Raw genomic sequence first — 20265 nt, 5'->3', positions numbered from 1 at the left:
CAGTGTGCTAATGATTCTGCCAGCTCACCACCTTATATGATGATAATAATAATGAACTTATTGTATAAAGTGCTCAAGTGCACTACAACTCATCAGAAAAAGTAGCCAAAAGTGCATGAACAATGCATAGAATAATGCACAGGAAGTGAACAGTGAACGAGTTGTTTAAAACAAGGATGGAGACATCAGGTGTACTGTTGATGAATTTTGAAAAGCATGGAAGTTTTGAAGGATGTGGGTAGTTTATTCCATGCTTCAACAATTCTGAGCATGAAAAAATGTTTCTGAAAGTCATGAGTGCTGTGATGTTAACTGATTTTGTAACCATGTCCACAAGTGTTAGACATTTAGAATTCAAAAAGGTTTCCAAAGTTGTTATTGGAAAGACGGTGGATAATCTTGTGGATGTCTACCAAGTCAGTTGCCACATGTCGGAGCTTTAATGTGTCCATGCCCAGAGAAGCAAGACATTCCGAGTATGGTAGATGCCTGATGACATATTTACACATGCACAATACTAGATTTTTTTTAGTTAAAACTCCTGATATATTTTGGGCAGTAAATCCTGCTTCAACCACCATAGCAATTCATACTACTGAGTACAAAATTTGCAAATCTCTCCACATCAGCACGGGAGAATAACTGAAAATCCTAGTCCAAAAAGAAAAGGAAAATTATGAATAAAACACAAAATGAGATTGCAAATTATAAAATAGTGTTTCATATATTTTTCCTCTCTTTAATGATTTGAAACCCTTATGCCATCTGTCATTCGTGTTTTTTCTTCTTTCTTTGTTTTAGGAGCTGAACACTGGTCACTGTGGTAGTCAGAAAATATGAAGAACATCACAGATTTTGTCTTCCGAAGGCAAGTTGGACTGAAAGATGTCCAGTCATACATCAAATTTGTAGAGAGCCTTCTGGAATACAAAGCTACCACACCACATGCTAATGAGGTAATTACTCTAAATTAGTTTTCTTTGATTTTTAGACTTTTCATCTGACCTCTTATTTTAACTTTTTTCTTTTCTTACCTCCTTTTATTATTTTTATTTTCTTTTTAATAATCCTTTGCTGTAACTGTAAGGTGTCGAGTTTCATAGTATACTAATGCGTGTCCCAGTTTTCTCTGGTTCACTTCCACAACGGTATGATGATGTCTAACATTGGCACAAGTCTCCTAAGAACTAGTTGAACATCAGTAGTTCCTTACCACATAGCTAGCTATTTGTTCATTTGTTTGTTTCTATTTTTCCATACTAACAAAGAATGAACAGGTATGGCAGTGTGGTTAAGAAGAACACTTTGAAATTACACAGTTCCAGGTTCAGTCCTGCGTGGCACTTTAAGCAAGGGTCTTCTATAGCCCCTGGTCAACCAATGCCTTGCGAGGGAATTTGGTAGACAGAAACTGCATTGAAGTCATAGATATAAACAGACATATATAGGTATATATGTGTGTGTTTGTGTCTCACAAACACATTACTTGGCAACCTGTGTTGGTTTGTTTACATCCTTGTGACTTAACAGTTCAGCAAAAGAGACCAATAGAATAAGTATCATACTTTAAAAAATAGGTACCGGGATTGAGTTGTTTGACTAAAAATCCTTTGCTCCAGCATGGCCACAGTCAAATGACTGAAACAAGTAAAAGAATAAAAGATTGAAGTGTTTTATATCTGGATGCTCTTCCACCATCTTATTTTTGCATGTTTTTCAGGTAAGGAGGAATTTCATTGTATAACAAAATTTTCTTTTCTTTTTCTTTGTTGTGCCTTTGGTCAGTGTTATTTCCTATTTGTTCTTTGCTTCATTGCTCTGAAACAAATGTAGTTTTAATTCTCAGTTCAAACTGTCCTTGAAATCTCTAATTGTAATCTCTCTTTCAGTTGGAACCATTTAAATTCTATATTTACTCCTATTTATTTTTATTACATGTTGTGAGCATTGTCTTGTTCGGAGGTGTTAACAGTTGCTGATGTCTGTTGGTTTAACTTGGTAAAACCAGCAGCTAAATCTTCCCCATAGGAAAAATGTTGAATATATGTATAAGCACAGGCATGACTGTGAGGTTAAGAAGCTTGCTTCCTAACAATGTGGTCTTGGGTTCAGTTCCACTACACAGCATCTTTGGCAAGTGTCTTTTACTGCAGCCCTGGGCTAACCAAAGCCTTGCAAGTAGATTTCGTAGACATAAACTAAAAGGTACTTACAGTGTGTGTGTGTGCGCGTGCATGTGTGCATGCATGTATCTGTCTTTGTGTTTATCCTCCATCACAACTTGACAACTGTTGTTGGTTTGTTTATGTCCTTAGCAACTCAGCAAAAGAAATCGATAAAAAAAATGCCAAGTTTAAAAGATAGTGCTAGGGTTGATTTGTTCAACTTAAATACTTCAAGGTAGTGCCCCAGCATGGTCACAGTCCAATGAGTGAAACAAGTAAAAGATAAAAATATACACAACAACAGACTTCCTGGACATAACCCACCAGAAAAGAAGGCCTGGTCATGTTTGAAGTGGCAGTCAAATGAAGCATTGTTGCTGAGTGTTGTGTTGAATATAGTCTTCCTGAATGGATACATCCAGCTCTAAAGCACATTTATGCTTCAGTCTGGCACAAGGTTATATCACTTCACCCTGCACTCGTAAATGGTTGTTATTGTTGTTGTTATGGTTCTGCCCTGGTCTACCAAACTTTATGATAAAAGAAGTGTCCTGATTGTGACTACCCAATCATTTATTCAGACACAGTCTATCATGGATTACTATACAGTGAGTCTTTTTTTGTTTTTCTAAGACAGTTGGGTGTGATATGAAAGAAATTTGGCTGCTTTTCTAGCAGCTTGAGTAACTCTCTTGCTTTTCATTTGCTGTACTATTATTGTTGTTGTTGAAAGATTTATCAGGAACATTTTTTCACAAATTTGATAAATTCACTGATATTCTCTTGATTTACCAGCCATGTGAACTATCTGGTCACTGCCGAGCCACATTTCTCATGGATTTCAGTCCTGATGGGTAAGAATTTTTCTTTCTCTCTGTCTCTCTCAATGTTAGTAGTCATTCTAAGAGACTTTCAGTTACTGAAGTCTGTAGACTCCATCAAATGCTTTTAAAAGGTGACAATGGCCAAAACACTTAACTCAAAATTGCCTCACTTTTCGCTGTCCAGCCACCAACAAGGCTCAGTTCAAGTTATTTACCAATTGATATTATTTTCATTTCTTCTTCATTTCACTTCAGCTCAGTGATCTATCTATTTGTATATCTATTGATATATCTCTCTATTTGGATAACATTTGATATATCAGTAGGTCACCTACCTCTTATATCTACTTTCCCTTCTGCCAATGTATGTGTCTTGTTTACTTTCATACTACCAATAAGCATTTAAACCTAATAAGAAAAGAAAAAAAATTAACAATAACAGTGCTCCAGCATGGCCACAGGTTTTGTTCTGAAACACATAGATAATAAGAATGCAACTTCCACAGCTTTTTGCTAACTAATTCAACTGTCTATTGATATATCTTTTAAAGCATAAAGTTATAGATCTTCGTGACATTGTTTCATTATGTTAAACATTTCAGTTGTGCTCGTAATTTGAACACACAAATACAGAATAATATAATACACTTTCTCCCTCCCCTTCACACCCTCTAATAGTATAGACCTCTCTCCCTCTTTCTTGTTTTCCCTTCCTATTCACTGATTTAACTATTCCCCATTTCATTTCTTTCTCTGACTCCCTTTCTTTCCTTTCTCTCGCTCTATATCTAATTCTACATTTGAGTTATAACCTCCTTTGATTATGTAAGTGTAACACATGGATGAAACAAGAAAGAATGTAGGAACAAGTAGAATTATAAAAATAATAATAACAATGTCTTCTTTGCTTAGCTCAAGAATGGCTTCTTCTCATGGTGACCACTCTGTGCGCATTACTGATATTGTAACACGGAAGTGCACGCACATCTTGCAGGGCCATCCGAGAACACCATGGTGTCTAGCATTCCATCCATCTGCCAATGACATCCTGGCATCCGGTTGTCTTGGAGGAGAGGTCAGAATCTGGGACTTACATGTAAGTAAACATTAGATATCAGTGTTGTCTGTGGTCTTCTATCTTTTGTTTGTTGGGTGTTGAAATATATGCCACCACAATTCTGTCTGACGTCAAATTCTGTTACACCATATCTATTACTAACATTCATAAACACTCATGTCTTCTCTCTCTCTCTCTCACACACAATATGATTATATACATATACATAATGTCCCTTCTGCACATACACCACACCTTGTACGTTATAATTGTTCCACATATTCATTTATGCATGCAGGCATGTTTACTTTGTATGTACACACGTGCATCCATTCACCACACCCATGTGTATACATAGACACATTTACTTTCAATATGTTGTGAAGGTATAGGTATGAGTCAGCATACTCTCACAATGCAGTTTCTGTACTGCAAAAAAAACATTCATACACTCTCGTGTATGTGTACACACTTGCATGCATACATAAGTGCTAAAACTCACATCAGCATGCACACACATTCACCCTCTTATAATATACACACACGTTTACATGTATCCACACATCATATATGTGCGTGTAGCTTAGTGGTTAGGGTGTTAAACTCATTCTCATAAGATTGTGGTTTCAATTCCTGGACTGGGTAGTGTGTTGTGTTCTTGAGCAAAGCATTTCATTACATGTTGCTCCAGTCCACCTCAGATAGCAAAAATGTGTAATCCCAACACAGAATCCAGGAAACTGGCTTTATGAGCCCATGGCTCAAGTAGGACCTTTGATCCTTTTGAAATATATATCTATATGTTTGTATATGTATATTGTTTTTTTTTTTTATGTTGAGTTATGATAAAAACAGTTTTACATTAAATTGCAAAGGCACATGGCTCAGTGGTTAGAGCATCAGGCTCACATTCATGAGGTAGTGAGTTTGATTCCCAGGCCGGACTGTGTGTTGTGCTCTTGAGCAAGACTCTTCATTTCACATTGCTCCAGTTCACTCGGCTGTAGAAACAAGTTGCGACATCACTGGTGCCAAGCTGTATCAGCCTTTGCCTTTCCCTTGGATAACATCAGTGACATGGAAAGGGGAAGCTGGTATCCCATTGTCATTCATAACCGAAAGGTATCTTTCCCCTTTATCATATGCACATATAGTGGCATGGAGAGGGAAGGCTGGTATGCATAGGCCACTGCTGGTCTTCCATAAACAACCTTGCCCAGACTTCTCCTTTGGAGAGTAACTTAATAGGTGCAATCCCATTGTCATTCATGACCAAAGTAGGTCTTTACTCTTTTACATTAAGCCAAAAGATTGCTTAAAACTTTTTGTAGAACATATATTCATTGATCTTTTACAAGAATAGTGTTGTCAATGGCTTCCAAGTCTCAGATGAAGGCTAAGCAGGCCAATACTTCAAAGCCACTGTCACTGCTATTTTTGTTAAATAATCTTGTCTTGCACCTGTTCAACAGAAATTTCTTTGATTTCAGGGTCGTGGCAGTGAAGTGTGGACTGCACCACATGGTTCTGTAATTGCCACTTTAGCTTTTCATCCAACAGACCATGTGTTAGTCTTTGCCACTGCTGATGAGATTTACTTCTGGGATTGGAGTAAAAGCCAGCCGTTTGCTTGCTGTAAGACAGCCCGTAGTTTTGAGAGAGTCAGGTGAGTACACTTTTAAATCTCTTTAATCTGTTTAATGTACTAAATTTAACTAATTAGTTAGCTTCGATAAATAGTCATCTAGGTATCTAAACCAGTTAATTAGTTTAGCCTAGTTAGCTATGCCTGGCTCAGCAACTACTCTTCTGGCTGACAAGCTCAGCTGGTTACATGATTGGCTAACTGGCTTGGCTAGCCGCACGACTGGCTCAACAGGCTCGGCTAGCCGCACGGCTGGCTAACTGACTTGGCTAACCACATGGCTGGCTAACTGGCTCAGCCAGCCACACAACTGGCTAACAGGCTCGCCACCCAACTGGCTAACTTGCTCTGCTAGCTACACAATTAGGTTATAAACACTGTATTAGAAAGCCTGTCCAACTTATGCCAGCATGGAAAAGTGGATGTAAAACAATCATGCTGATAACAGCAGCATAGCTATCTTTGTGTAATAATTCTTTTGCCTCTTTAGTTATGGATGTTCTCAAGATTTGTTTTCTTAACATTTCAAAACAGCTATTTGTCTGAACCTACAGTGTTCTACCTTTTTTTAAAAGTTTAATGTTTCTCTTGGAGCCTGGTGTTGCCATCCGGTTTCACCAGTCCTCAGTCAAATCGTCCAACCCATGCTAGCATGGAAAGCGGACGTTAAACGATGATGATGATGATGATGATGATGATGAATGAAAAAAACTGTCTCAGTTTACATGTCATTCGTTGCCTCAATCAATCTGTCAACAATCAGTTGCAGATGTGTATGGAGTGTCGTTACCTGGTGTCGTATTCAGCTGAGCATGAAATAGCCCTTCCAGACTTGCAAGTTTTACATTTGACACAGCTGTTTGACTTTATCATTATCTATATCACTGCAGCCACCTCTCCTGTACATACCATCTCGTCTTTGGTACCCATCCTCTTTCTCATTAGCATAGTGGTTAACTCTAAAAGAAATCAAAGGCAAAGGTTATATAAGATGTGAATGTAATGTAATCGTTTTTTTTTTTTCATTTTTCACTTTCCAGATGGCTCTGCTTTGATCCTCTTGGTCATTATCTCTACACAGGGATTGCCAATAACACAACCATCCAGCCACGGATCCATGTAGGAAACAGGAGCTCAACTGGGTAAACAGAGCTTATTTCACATCTTGTTTGTTTGTTTCTATAAGAGAGAAAGAGTGAGTGAGTGAATATATATCACATTATTTCTCTTTTAACTTTATTAATTTCAATTATTATTATTTTGGTTTGGCTCAGGTTCAATCTTATTCCTGGTAAGAATTATGTGGATAGTGGGTTACTACCTGTAACCTGGAGTATCCACAAGTTTTCAGCAGTCTTTCAAGTCCTTAGAACCCTCCTGATAATCCTTGCTGTCCCTAAGAGACAAATTTTCTATAGGGGTTGGGCATTCTATTTCAATTTCTTTCAGCCATTTGTCTATATCTTGGCTTACTGTTCCCAGCAAACCAATTATTATAGGCATGACCTTTACTGTTTGCATTCTCTAAATTCTTCCCATTTCAAACTTTATTATTCTTTCATCCTTTCGGGTCGATGAAATAAGTACAGTTAAGCACTGGAGTTGATGTAATCAACTTGTTCCCTCCCTACAAAATTTCAAGCCCTGTGCTTATAACAGAAAGCATCGTTGTTGTTGTTGTTGTTATATCAGCCTTTTGAAGGTGGGAGCTGGCAGTGTCATTAGCACCCCAGACAAATTGATTAGCAATATTTAATCTGTCTTTATGTTCTGAGTTCAAATTCTGCTGTGGTTGACTTTGCCTTTCATCCTTTCAGGGTTGAGGAAATAAGTACCAGTCGAGCACTGGGGTCAATGTAATTGACTTAACCCCTCCTCAAAATTTCAGGCCTTGCACCTGTAATAGAAAGGATTATTATATCAGCCTTTATTTGATCCATTTTGGAAGAACCCAAGCCATCAACCTTGTCTTTATATATATCTAGGCCCATTTTATCTAACGCGTCCTTCCTTTTTAAAGAAGTATGATTCTGAGGCTCCTTTGCTGTGTTTTCGTTAAAAGACTGTCCTACCTGATTTAGTCCTTATCTTTTTACACAACATACACATATATACATTTTTTTCAGACTCCGTTCAGATTTGAGAAGCAGACGGCGACAAATTCAAGAACGTTATCAGGAAGTCTTGCGCCAGTATCAAAATTATGAAAGATCCCAGAGTGAAATCCCCAGTACTCTTGGTAAATTTTCAGCTTAATTTCAAGAACATTATATTTTTATTTAATTTTTAATGATATTTATTTAGTGATTTTGAGAAGATTCCTCAAGTTTTATTTGTGATGAGCTAGACATTAATTCTGTGGTAGCATGGCAAGGGTCAGTGGTTCAGGTTCTGTCTGTAGCTTTTCACTTCCATTCGGATTCTGAGTTGTAGTAGAGATGATTGTTGTTTTTGAATAAGTTCGTTCCCACTGTTGGCAGCAGTTCCCATAATGTCATTGATATATCTCCCAGTGATCAAGTGTTTTCTTTCATCTTTGTTCAAGAACTAAATACCATTCCTTTGTTTTTCAGACTCTAGTATTCCTACTTCCATGGGCCTTGATGACGAACTGTTGCCATATGTCAGTTTGATAGCACCACAGTCTCCAGTCCATGAAGATAACCTTCGCTATGCACGTCAGTATGCTGCTGAGATTTCTGAAGTAGTACGTGGTGCCCTGGATGATGCTCGCCTTTCCATTCAAAACCTACAGGACAGACCACGCAGGCGTCAAGATTTTATTGGTGCTTCTTATCACTCTGCTTTCTATAACCCAACAAGATCTGCTGCTTCTGCTGCTGCTGCTGCTGCTTCAACTGCTGTACCTTCAACATCATCTGTAAATTTTTCTACTCCAGTATCTGACTACGATTTGAACCTTAGTCCAACTGACTCATCCCTGCAGAGTGATATTAACTATTCTAGCAGTCAAAGACAGCCAATTAGGAGGTCCAGTCTTTTGAATTCCTTGCCCAGTACAGTGTTGACCAATTCCAGTCCTGCTGATCAATCATCCTTTGACAGTCACCGGCTTGGCCAACTAGGTAGAAGTAGTAGTAGTAATAGTAATAGCAGTAGTAGTAATAACACCACTAGTAATACAGATTCTAGGTTAACAAACTCAGATGCTGTAAATAAACAAGTCTCTTCTGATTTTTCCCGTCCCTCTAGGTTGCTAGCATGGAGGCCACTTCCTCAACCTTTCCGACGGCGCCTGTTATACAAGCACTCAAATAACGGAGGCAGTGACCCTGATTTGCCCATGCCTTGGATGATGAGACCTTCCACAGCTTCTTCTCTGTCTGCTAGTAGCGGCAGCAGCAGCAGTGGTAATGGCTGTGGCACCAGTCGTGGTCCAAACACAAAAAATCAGTCGACTGGTTCGAGCACTTCTACACTTAGTAACTTATCCTCGTCAGTATTGAACAGTCACCATTTGAACAGTTCTTTTCCAGATCCCAGTTTGAGCCCTGGATGTAATGGTGAATCTACTGAAAACTTTAAGTCTTCTCCCTCCCCCTCCTCTTCTGCTTCTTTCTCTTCTTCTGCTTCCTCTGCTTCTTCTTTTTCTTCTTCATTTTCTACTGAGGATATTTCCAAAAACAACAGTACCATTTCTACTCCTGTCAGTTCTGAAAACATATTTCCTTTTGTGACTTCCATCTCTGCTGCTGCTTCTGCTGCTCCTGATACTTCACCATCTTCTGCTAGATCATTGTCTTCTGCCAGTTCTTCACCGGCATCATTATCATATGGGTCATCAATGTCAAAGAAAGACTTGTACTCTACACTCGCCCCTCGTCCTTTTCCTAATACTACCAGTATTCACTCAGAAACAAACGATCTCTTTGCCTCAAACATTAATGACCAACATAATTTGAATTTGGCACCTAATTCTTCGGAAGATACGAAATACTATTCTCTAGTTAATAATAAAAATAATAGTAGTAGTAGAATCAGTGCTAATAATGATAATGATAATAAACATAATACTGATGAAGCATGTTCAGAATCAATGCCATTGTTATCTTTCTGTCCAAAATGTAAGTTAGTGTCTCATAGAAACCAGTCTAAAAGAAATAAGGACTCTTCAGATAGGAAAGTATCCAGATTTTCTGAATACTTCAGTAAAACTTGTAGCTGTACAGCTTCAGTTGATTCTGATGTCAGTTCAACTAGTAAAAAATCTTTAGTTTCTGACAAACTCTCATCAGATCTTGCTGTCCGTACCAGCACCAATGGCCATAATGGAGTCTATTCTGAAAAATCATTTTCTTCTCTGGCTTCTACTTCTAATTATACCCCTACTTCATCCTCTTCTCATTCTGCTAGTGTTGCCGATTACAAATGGTCAACTGGTCTCTCTTATGGTTCTGACAAATCAACTAAAACCTCTCTTCTTCGCCTTAATCAGAAATCGTCTTATGGTAAGAATAGAAATGTTACCTGCAATTCCTCGTCTTCCTTCAGAAAATTCCCCAAGACTTTTCCTGCAGCTAGTCTAACCTCTTCTGATACTCCTATAATGACACAGGATATCAAGAATTCAGACACTGCTGTACCATTATCCCAGGTATCTCTTCCTGGTAAAAACTCTTCTGTCTGGTCACGAAAACACTCTTTTAGTCAGTACACTGACTCAGTTAAGAAAAACCTCCTGTTCAATTTAACTAATTCTCTAAAACGACCCTTCTCGTCTTCTACTGATGAAGACAGCCATGTTAAGATGAAGTTTCCTCGCAACGACCAGTCTCAGTCGTCTTACAACTCCAATTCCATGGATCTCAATGGCACCAGCACTAGTGGCAGCAATGCTCTCTTAAATTCATCTTTTACTCCAGTCTCTCCTTCTCCTTCTCCCGTATCATCTGCTGAACATTCAGAATTACTCTTCCCAGAAATTCAGAGCAACAACCCAGCCTCTTCGGCTTTCAACATTGCAGAAGCTGGATTGAGCCATGCTAGTACCTCTATGGCAGCATCAGTTCTGAAGACTCCCCCCATGGCAAGTACCAGTGTCTCCATGAGATTAACACCAAATGTAGAGTGTGTCTCCCAAAACAACAACTGTGATGAAATAGATACTGACAGTAGTAACAGCTTTATCCCATCTCCTTCGACCACTCTCAACAACTCTACTTGTAATAACGATAATAATAATAATAATAATAATAATAATAATAGTAATAGTAATAATAATAGTAATAGTAATAGTAATAATAATAATAATAATAATAGTAATAGTAAAAACAACAATAAGTATCATAATAGTGAACTTTTTGAAATGCAGTCTTGCCCAACTACAACTTCAGGCAGAATGCCTTCAATGTCTCCATTTAGGTCTATTAGCATGAATAACAGCTTGCCTCAAAACCTATCAGAACGGCTGGATGCCTGTAAAATGAACTTACAAATTCTTGAGACTCTGAGTTCAACATACAGGCAAGATACTACTAACAGTGTATCTCCATCTATCCCTGCTACATTCACACTTCAGACAAATAACCGAATCTCTCCACCCCCACCTTTGCCTGACCACATTCCTATTTCATGTCCTGAGATGAGCAGGAGTAGTAATTTACCAACTAACATTTTACCATCTTTTTCGAAAAGCTCTTCTAAATCCGAAGCTTCTACCAGCATTTCTGAATCTCCAGTAGCATCAACATCTGGCCAACCTGTTCCCAGTACCAGTTCATGTAGTGATAACCCTCTTCTACCTGCTCAGAACAATGAGGAAAATTCTGAAAGTAGTAATTCTAGTAGCACAGCCAAACCATGTTTGCGACAGGCTGGAGCACTTAAATCAGCTTTCCATTCAATTTGTCGAGCTCTAAGTATTACTGGTACTACACAGACAGCAACTGAAGCAATATACACATCGCAACACTCCAGCACAGCGATAGGTCATAGAAATAGTTTATCTGTTTCAACAACAACAATCACCACAAGACCTTTGTGTTCAGTGAGCTCTAGTGTTGGCAATGAAGGGAAGAGTTCTAAAAGACCACGTTATGAAGAAAACAAGCGATTAGATCTCCCTCAGAAGTCTCTTGTCCCCACCATTTGTAGTTCCACTACAGTGTCCACTGATGTTAATTATACTACTACTACTACTACTGCACCGTCTTGGCAGCAATCTTCTGAAACTGTCTCTGTTACTAATAGTATTTTAACATCTGTATCTTGTGCTACAAGTAGCCAACATACACCCTGTGCCACGCCTATTTATTCTTCCTCCACATCACATAGTTCTTCCCTAAAAGACTCTTGTAATTATTTTCCCCTCCTTCCTTTAACATCATCAACTTCTCTGCCCACTCATTCACCGAGCTCAAATCTGCCCAGATCTACGGATGATTCTAGATCTTTTTCTTCTGCCTTCTCTTGCAGTTCTTCTCAAGCAGCTCAGTCAACATATTCCAGCTCTTCGCTCTGTCCTTCGTCAGTTTCCACATCCTCTCTGTCTTCACCGCTTGCCTCTGCTACTAGAATTTCTCCAGAAAAATACAAATCTAGTTCTAAAAGATGCCCTGGACATAGTTCTGTCAGAAACTCCCATTCTGCTGCTGCTGCTGCCACTGGTAACTATAGCAATAATCATGGTTTTGATTCTAACAAAGTGCCACATGAACAACAGCATTATGAGTCAAGTACCTCAACAGAGTCAGAGAGTCTCTTACATTCTCCAGAAGAAAACTTGAATTGTTCAATTGGTCATTTATCAGCTGCCAGTGGTTCGAGTTCTTCTCTAGACAGTAATGATATCTCCATACAATCAACATCTAATTCAGGGACTTCACGAAAGAGTCATCGGCCCACAAAATCCTCTCGTTTGAGATTACATAACCCTGTCCCCTCTACTAGTAGTGTATGTTCTACTCATCCTAATCAAGGTTCTAGTCGTACGACTAGAGAAAATAATTTCAGTAAGTCATTAGGTCAGTGTCATAAGGACAGTGTTGAGCTCCAGCCCACACATTCCACGACCCACACTGGTCAGACATCACAACATCTGCCCTTTGACCCAAGCTATGCTCCCAATCAATATTCCATACCTGATTCTAATCCAAACCTATCTTTACTCAACTGGGAAGATATGGATTCTTCCCGAATGTACTCTGCTGATTTGGATTCTTCAGACAACCTGTCTGCATCTTCAAATATTTATGATCTCCCACCTTATGAAGAATCCAGTCGTCAAAACAGACGGAGTTTCTCGCAGTATCCAGAGAGGCCAGAACTGCTGCCCTCTGCTCACAGCATTAGCCGTCCAGAAAACCCTCAAGGTGTTGACCTCTCTAACAGTGAAAGTTTACCAGTTAACATTAATGATAATCCAGGTGCTGCGACTAATGAGGCCTTTGATACACTGTGTGCAGTTGCATCAGCTACCTGTGATATAACTGAAGTGACTGCACGTCTGCATCAAGAACTGGATGAGCTAGATCGACGCATGGCATCATTACAACAGCGCTGTGCAGCACGTTTGGCCAGAGTGCAAGTGCCGTCGCGGGAAGTTGTGAATTTAGAGAGATGGAGTGCTAACCACAATGTTGATGAGTTTGTGTGCAGTGTGCGCAACACTTTAGATGGAATAGCTCAGTTGCGGCGTCATGAGCGTCTTGTGCATATGCAACAGTTGGTTTCATTGCCTGGAGGCATGACTAGCACTGCCAGTTTTGGTGGAAGCAGACTGGGTAAGTACATTCTTGATTAACGTCTTGCAACACATTGACTTGCCTTCTCTTAATCTGTATGATCCTTACAACTGTTTTACAGTGTTCCTTTATGTGGAAGAGTGTAGGCTGGAAACATTAAAGACTTTTTCAATTCCCAAGCGTTATACTAATACATCTGTCTTCGTCTTTTGGTTTTTTTTTTTGTAAATTCTCCCCCTATATATATATGTTTGATGGAGCTTCTACAGCTATTTCCAGTAGTTCAATTGACCATGTAGTTCTCATTGTCCCAAGTTTCTCTAGGTCATTTAGTTACAGAGCAACTAATCTGAGGATTTGACCCAATAGGATCAAATTGACTATATGGCATCTTGTGTTCCTGTTATGAATTAGTTAAAGGATAAAGGTCAGTGGTTATGACCTTTGTAGGCCATTTAAGACTGGTGCAGTTGATGAGGTTGATGTTCAGTTTCAATGTTTGTGGGTTAATGTTTTGGAGGAAAAATCTGTGTAAGGACGGAATTGAGAAGATTGCAACCCAAGACAAGAAGGATGAGGCAAAGTGTTTAGTACAGGATTAAGGAGTAGAATCACAGCAAAGGCAATTGCAAGTGGAAGGATGTCAAAGGAGTTTAGGTAGCTGGAGGGATAGGCATAAAGTTGAAAAGTATAGAGACGGCTGTAATAACAGTGGCAGAGTCAAAGAGAGGAGATTACATGCAAATAAGCTTGTAGTGATAGTATGTTTGTGAGGAATTGTTTAGGAGCTGTTTAATTGCTCGACTATAGCCAGCCAATGCCGTGAGTAGATTTGATTGACAGAAACCGTGTAAGTTCATTATGTGTGTAGATACATATAAGTGCAGTATGGCTTCTGAGTACATGTGAATGACAACAATCGCTAATGTTGATGGAATGATGGAGGATTCTGTTTTCTAATTATAGTTTCCAATTTTGATGTATAAGTGAGAAAATCTGAGATTGGTCTTTCTTTCTATATGTTTCTTTGCAGATGAGTCGGCTCGGTTATCAACAGAGGCTCGTGAGGAGATATCTCGTAACTTACAGCGAGAGGTCAATACTCAAACCAAGTAAGTATTGAGTTGATGTCCTGCTTTTTGAAATAGCTTCTGTACAATTAGCACAACTTAATTTGTTTTTGTCGCTTGTTTATATGTGTATATGTACACACACACACACACACAAGTAAGTATACATGTTTTTGTAGATCATCATCATCGTTTAATGGACATTCATTTCTTACAGGTTACTGCGACTCCAAGAACGTATCTTGCAACGATTACGCCAGCGTCAAATCCATCATCATTATGTGAACACAGGCAGTTTAGAAGATGCTTCATCACGCCCAAGTGATACTCTTCAGGCTGCTATTAATAGGGCTATTGCAGGTAATTTCACCTCCTCTCTCTCGTTTCAACCCTTCTTTCTCTATTATGCTCTCCCCCCCCTCTCTCTCTCACTGGCTATCTGTTCAATTGCTTTGGTGTATGTAAAATTAAGTTCTTTGTTGTTTATCAAGATAATCAGACCAAACCTTGTGCTGCTCTGTCCGTTGTATTGTTCCCCCTTAATTCCCTAAGCCAAAGGAACCAAAACATTATGCAGCTTGACCTTGTGTAACTGTCAGAAAGCAGAGGAATTTCACTTCAAAAACGTGAAGAAACAAAACCTTGTCTCACCTTTTATCTTTGTTTTAGTCCTTGGACCGTGGCCTTTGCTGGAGCATCACCTTCAAAGGTTTAGTCAAACAAACCTACCTCAGTATTTTTTTTTTAAAGTCTGGTATTATTCTATCAGTTTTTTTTTTTTACTGAACTAATAAGTTACAGGGACATAAACAAACCAACATCAGTGGTGGTGGTGGTGCAACACATACATACTGAACAAGGAAGGAAAGTAATATTTCCCCATGGCCAAATGTCTTTTTTACAGATAGTGAGTGGAAATGAATGACACTGCTTGTATGACAGTGACATTCATTTACAATTAGCATGTGATGTCAAGACTGGAAAACAAACATACATATACAACAGGCTTCTTTGATTTTGTGTTTGCCAATTCTACTTATAAGGCTGTGGTCAACCCAGGGTTATAGTGCCTAAGGTGCAATGTAGTGTGACTGAACCTAGAATCCTGTGGTTGAGAAGCAAACTTAACCACATTGCCTTATCTTTAGTGATAAAGAATTTTATTTTTTACTTGAGCATAATTCTTCACCTAAACCCCAAACTTCTGTCTAGAATCCTATCACCACGATTGGTCAAGAATTGCAGCTTTAGAATGATATTTGTGTTTCTTTTCTCCTCCACTTGTCAGGTGCTTTCTTGGGAAGAGGTGAAATTGCTGTTGCAACTAATATTATCAACTTGACACATCGCATCCAACGGTGGGACTTCAAGAAACTAGAACTCCCTGACCTTACTTACAGTAAGTATCACTTTTCTTATTGATTGATTGATTGATTGATATATGTATACACACACACATTCTTTTACTTGTTTCAGTCATTTGACTGTGGCCATGCTGGAGCACCACCTTAAAAGGCTTTTTAGTTGAAGGAATGAGCCCCAGAACTTATTCACTGTAAGCCTAGTACTTATTTTATCGGTTACTTTTGCTGAACCGCTAGATTTGATTGTGAAATATGTCTATTAAACATGGATATATTAACTTTAAATTGCATATTGTTTTGTAAAACTGATGTAACTTCACAACTGAGAAAAAAAATTGAAAGAACTTAGAAAGAAAAGGAAACAGGATAAAAGTTTATCACAAACCTATATCAGACAAACTGAATTATCAGGCACCTATTTGTCTTACAACACTTAGAATCTTTTATGCCCATACCCTCGCTTGTTTATTACTGATCTTCCAACTTAAATTTCAATATGAAAAAATGTGAATTAAGCTCTATTTTTTTGGCATAGATAAAGGTGATGTTTCAAATATACCTTTAAGATGGCAAAAAGCAATTTTCAAAATTTTGTTGAATATTCTCTTCTCAACTAAATTTGCCCATATACTACATCAATTTGTATGCTGGAAAATACAGCATCACCTTTTGTAACACATTGGTTTTTTTTTCATATCTCAGTGTATATTTATGTATGTATACTTATAGTCAGTGACAATGTGATAGTTCCACATTGTAAACTACACAATGGTGCTAGCTGTGATATATCCCAAGATGGTTCTTTACTGGCAACATTTGTGCCAACACATCGAGGATTCCCTGATGACACTGTCTTAGCCATCTACTCCCTGCAAGAAGATTCTCTTGGACAGTGCTTGTTCACCAAGGGTTTTGGTAAGTCATCATTTTCTCTTTCACTCTTTGTATTATTACTACTACTAATGCTGCTACTACTACTATAATGGACTGACAAAATCGTTAGAGCGTTAAACCAAACCCTTTGCCTGTCTTTGTGTATCACATGTGACACGCAGGACATATTTCCCAGGCATCCAGGCATCGTATATGCTAGACATTCCAAGTTTTTTTGCAACCATCAGAGTAACTTGGAACTTCCGAAAGGAAAACTGTGTATTACTCAAAATATATAAAATAAAGGCTAACTGAAAGTCTGAAAACCAGCATGGACGTTTAGGACCAACTTTCAAAAATTCTTTGAACTGGCAAACTGGTTAAATGCCATACAGTATTTATTCTAGTTCTCTATATTTCAAGGTTCTTAGTTCAAGCCCCACCAAAGTCAACTTTGTTTTTCATTCCTTTGGAGTCAACAGAATACCAGTCATATACTACGATTGATTTAGTTGATTATACTGGGATCGATTTAATCAATTAAACTGGGATCAATTTAATCAGTTACATAATGTGCTATATCCTTGAGCAAGGCACTTTATTTCATGTTGTTCCACACCACTCAGCTGGCAAAAATTAGTTGTACCAGTAATTCAAAGGGCCAGCCTTGTCACATTCTGTGTTAAGCTGTATCTCCCTGAGAACTACATTACATTAAGAGTACACATGTCTGTGGAGTGCTCAGCCACTTGCACATTAATTTCATAAACAGGCTGTTCCATTGATCGGATTAACTGGATCCTGCATTATCGTAACTGACAGAGTACCAATACGTAATCTTTATTTCAGTTAGTATTAAAAATAATAAAGAATATATTAAAATGATTTTTGTCTGGTGTTCAGAACATACTTCACATGAAAGGTTTTAATTAAGATCATTTTAAGGCAGATTGCTATCTAAAGGGTAATAACTCTAAAAGTTTTCTAGTTGTTATTTGGGTTTTTTTATTTTCTTTTACAAGTGAATTAAATTCAATAAAATAAAGTACCTTTCTCCCCAAATTTATAGCTTTAAGTTAGGATATTGGGAGATGGGTAATTTTGGGGATATTGATTTGTATCAATGCTTCAGGGCTACAAATTGGAATAACCATCTATGTATCATGCCTCACAAAAGGCAAACTTATTGTGATAGTCATCCAAAGATAATATCCCTTATGAACATGTTGTGTTTAAAAACCCAGTATATGATGATTTTCGTCTTCCTGTATCAGAGGAAGACGAAAATCATCCCAGCAGCAACTAGTGAGAACACTAGATGCATTTTTGCCTCATTGGACATTGTCAATAGCATGCATCCACAGCCAAATGCAAGACCTTCGTACATTGGGCCTCACCGAGGCGATGACTACTGACCGAGACCTTTGGAAATGTGCTGTGCGTGAGAAGACCCGGCAAGCCAAGTAAGATCGTTGCCAGTGCCCCTGGACTGGTTCTTGTGCGGGTGGCACATGAGATGCACCATTTTGAGCGTGGCCGTTGCCAGTACCGCCTGACTGGCTCCCGTAGGATTTTCGAGCGAGATCGTTGCCAGTGCCCCTGGACTGGCTTGTGCGGGTGGCACATAAAAGACACCATTTCGAGCGTGGCCGTTTTCGTGCAGGTGACACGTAAAAGCACCCACTACACTCTCTGAGTGGTTGGCGTTAGGAAGGGCATCCAGCTGTAGAAACTCTGCCAAATTAGACTGGAGCCTGGTGTTGCCATCCGGTTTCACCAGTCCTCAGTCAAATCGTCCAACCCATGCTAGCATGGAAAGCGGACGTTAAACGATGATGATGATGATGATGATGAAATTAGGGGTGAGCAAGCATGGAGAGTATTCTTAATTAAATCAACTTCAGTACTCGACTGGTACTTTATTTTATCCATCCTGGAAGGATGAAATGTAAAATTAACCTCAAGAAGGATTGAAATTCAGAATGTAAAACACTGTAGCTAAATACCTTGAGATATTATGTCCTTGACTCTGATGGTTCACTTAATCTACAATGTAGTGATTAACATGGTTACAAATTAATATTAAGAATGTTTAATTAGGTTTATGTTGCAATCAAATGGTTATTTTCATGTGTTGGTTTTTCTATGAAATTAGCTTGTCCTACTACTCCACTCTACTCAACTCCCAACCAAACACCTATGTGTTAATGATTATATGATGTTTGTTTTGTCAGTAACCTTTGACTTGATGTGAAATTCCTGGGGTTGAGAATAAAATAGATTTACAAGGCATGGTTTAGGAAAATGTTGTGACCATCTGATTGTAATGTTTTCATACTGTACTATCACCTCCCATCACTTCTCACTCTTGCTTCACCTCTCACTTCTTTCCTTTAACTCCCTCCCCCATCTCTCTCTCTCTCTACTCCACCTTCTCACTCATGTTTCTCTATTTAGGTCCAAATGTTATATCTGTGAGTATCTCTCCCAAGAACCACTATGTCTTAGTGGGTTTAGCAGCCAAGCGCATCTCTTGGGTTTTTACTACAAATCAGGTGAGTGTCCCTTAGATCATTGCTGATTTTCTTTTTGTGGATGTGTGTGTATCTTCTTCTTATCATTACTATCATACTGTTGGAAGGACTGTGTACAGCCATATAGTCTTTGTTCATATTTTGGATGTTTAATTCATGGAGATATAGAATTCATTTTAGATTTAAGGTAAGGTCAATGTGCAACAAACCATTTTATTTGAGATGCATAATGATTAGGAATTCAAACTCTGCTACAAACATTGCATTGTTTCCCTGAGGCAGTGCACATGATTCTGCTTACTTCAGTTTATTTCAGTTATAACAGATCATAAGGGTAGATTTTTCTATGACCAGATGCCTTTCCCATTGCCAACCCTCGTCTATTTCCAAGCAAGGTAATATTTCCCCAGAGCTTGACAGGTTTTCATGGAAGACTGGAAACAAACACTTAACTTGTATGATGATGATCATCATCATCTACAACCATTACATGATGTCTAGACAAGGGTACACACACACATCATATACACACACAGATACATATGACAGGTTTCTTTCTGCTTCCATCTACCAAATCCACGCTCAAGGCTTTGGTTAGCCAGAGCTTTTGTAGAAAACACTTCCCTATTGTACAATAGGATTGAACCCAAACCCATATGGTTGTGAAGCCAAACTTCTTGACTGCAGAGCCATGCCCAAACGTGATAATTATATACACTGGTCGACTTTAGCAATGATAAATAGTCCAGTTGAAATCAAATGGGTTTAATTTCTTAGAAATTAACCCGTCTAGGAGTGAGGTCAGCTAACAAACGCTTCCCCTACGTTTGGTTATTGATGTCATGGAGACATTGAGGCAACCTCATATTTGTTTATAAGACAACTGCTTGAGACTCTGAAATTTTTGACTAATGCCACTATAATAGTATAATACAGAATGTTGTGTGTGACTTTTACTTGAAAATGTACCTTAAGAATGTAAAACTATAAAACAAAGCTATGTAGACCTATAGGCCAACTTTCTACGAAA

At 38.5% G+C, this 20265-nt stretch overlaps 1 protein-coding gene across 5 annotated transcripts in view; it reads left to right on the top strand.

Annotated features, from left to right (window-relative positions):
- Positions 1 to 20265, top strand: part of LOC106875403 (uncharacterized) — a 41382-nt gene that overhangs the window by 16937 nt on the left and 4180 nt on the right. For 4 of the 5 annotated variants that reach the window (XM_089337750.1, XM_089337751.1, XM_014923512.3 and 1 more), the window contains exons 2-13: positions 802 to 956; positions 2961 to 3019; positions 3902 to 4085; positions 5537 to 5712; positions 6732 to 6833; positions 7818 to 7930; positions 8265 to 13433; positions 14428 to 14506; positions 14682 to 14824; positions 15753 to 15863; positions 16558 to 16743; positions 19159 to 19256. In XM_089337750.1, coding sequence (XP_089193876.1) covers positions 837 to 956; positions 2961 to 3019; positions 3902 to 4085; positions 5537 to 5712; positions 6732 to 6833; positions 7818 to 7930; positions 8265 to 13433; positions 14428 to 14506; positions 14682 to 14824; positions 15753 to 15863; positions 16558 to 16743; positions 19159 to 19256 — 6540 coding nt within the window. In that variant the 5' untranslated portion in view covers positions 802 to 836. Of the gene's footprint in view, positions 1 to 801; positions 957 to 2581; positions 2774 to 2960; positions 3020 to 3901; positions 4086 to 5536; positions 5713 to 6731; positions 6834 to 7817; positions 7931 to 8264; positions 13434 to 14427; positions 14507 to 14681; positions 14825 to 15752; positions 15864 to 16557; positions 16744 to 19158; positions 19257 to 20265 lie in introns of those variants that run through there. The other variant, XM_089337749.1, reaches the window with a different exon arrangement.

This window comes from Octopus bimaculoides, chromosome 19, assembly GCF_046866305.1.
Source record: "Octopus bimaculoides isolate indiv1 chromosome 19, ASM4686630v1, whole genome shotgun sequence".
Taxonomy (NCBI): Eukaryota; Metazoa; Mollusca; class Cephalopoda; order Octopoda; family Octopodidae; genus Octopus; species Octopus bimaculoides.
This window is presented reverse-complemented; position numbering and strand designations above follow the sequence as displayed.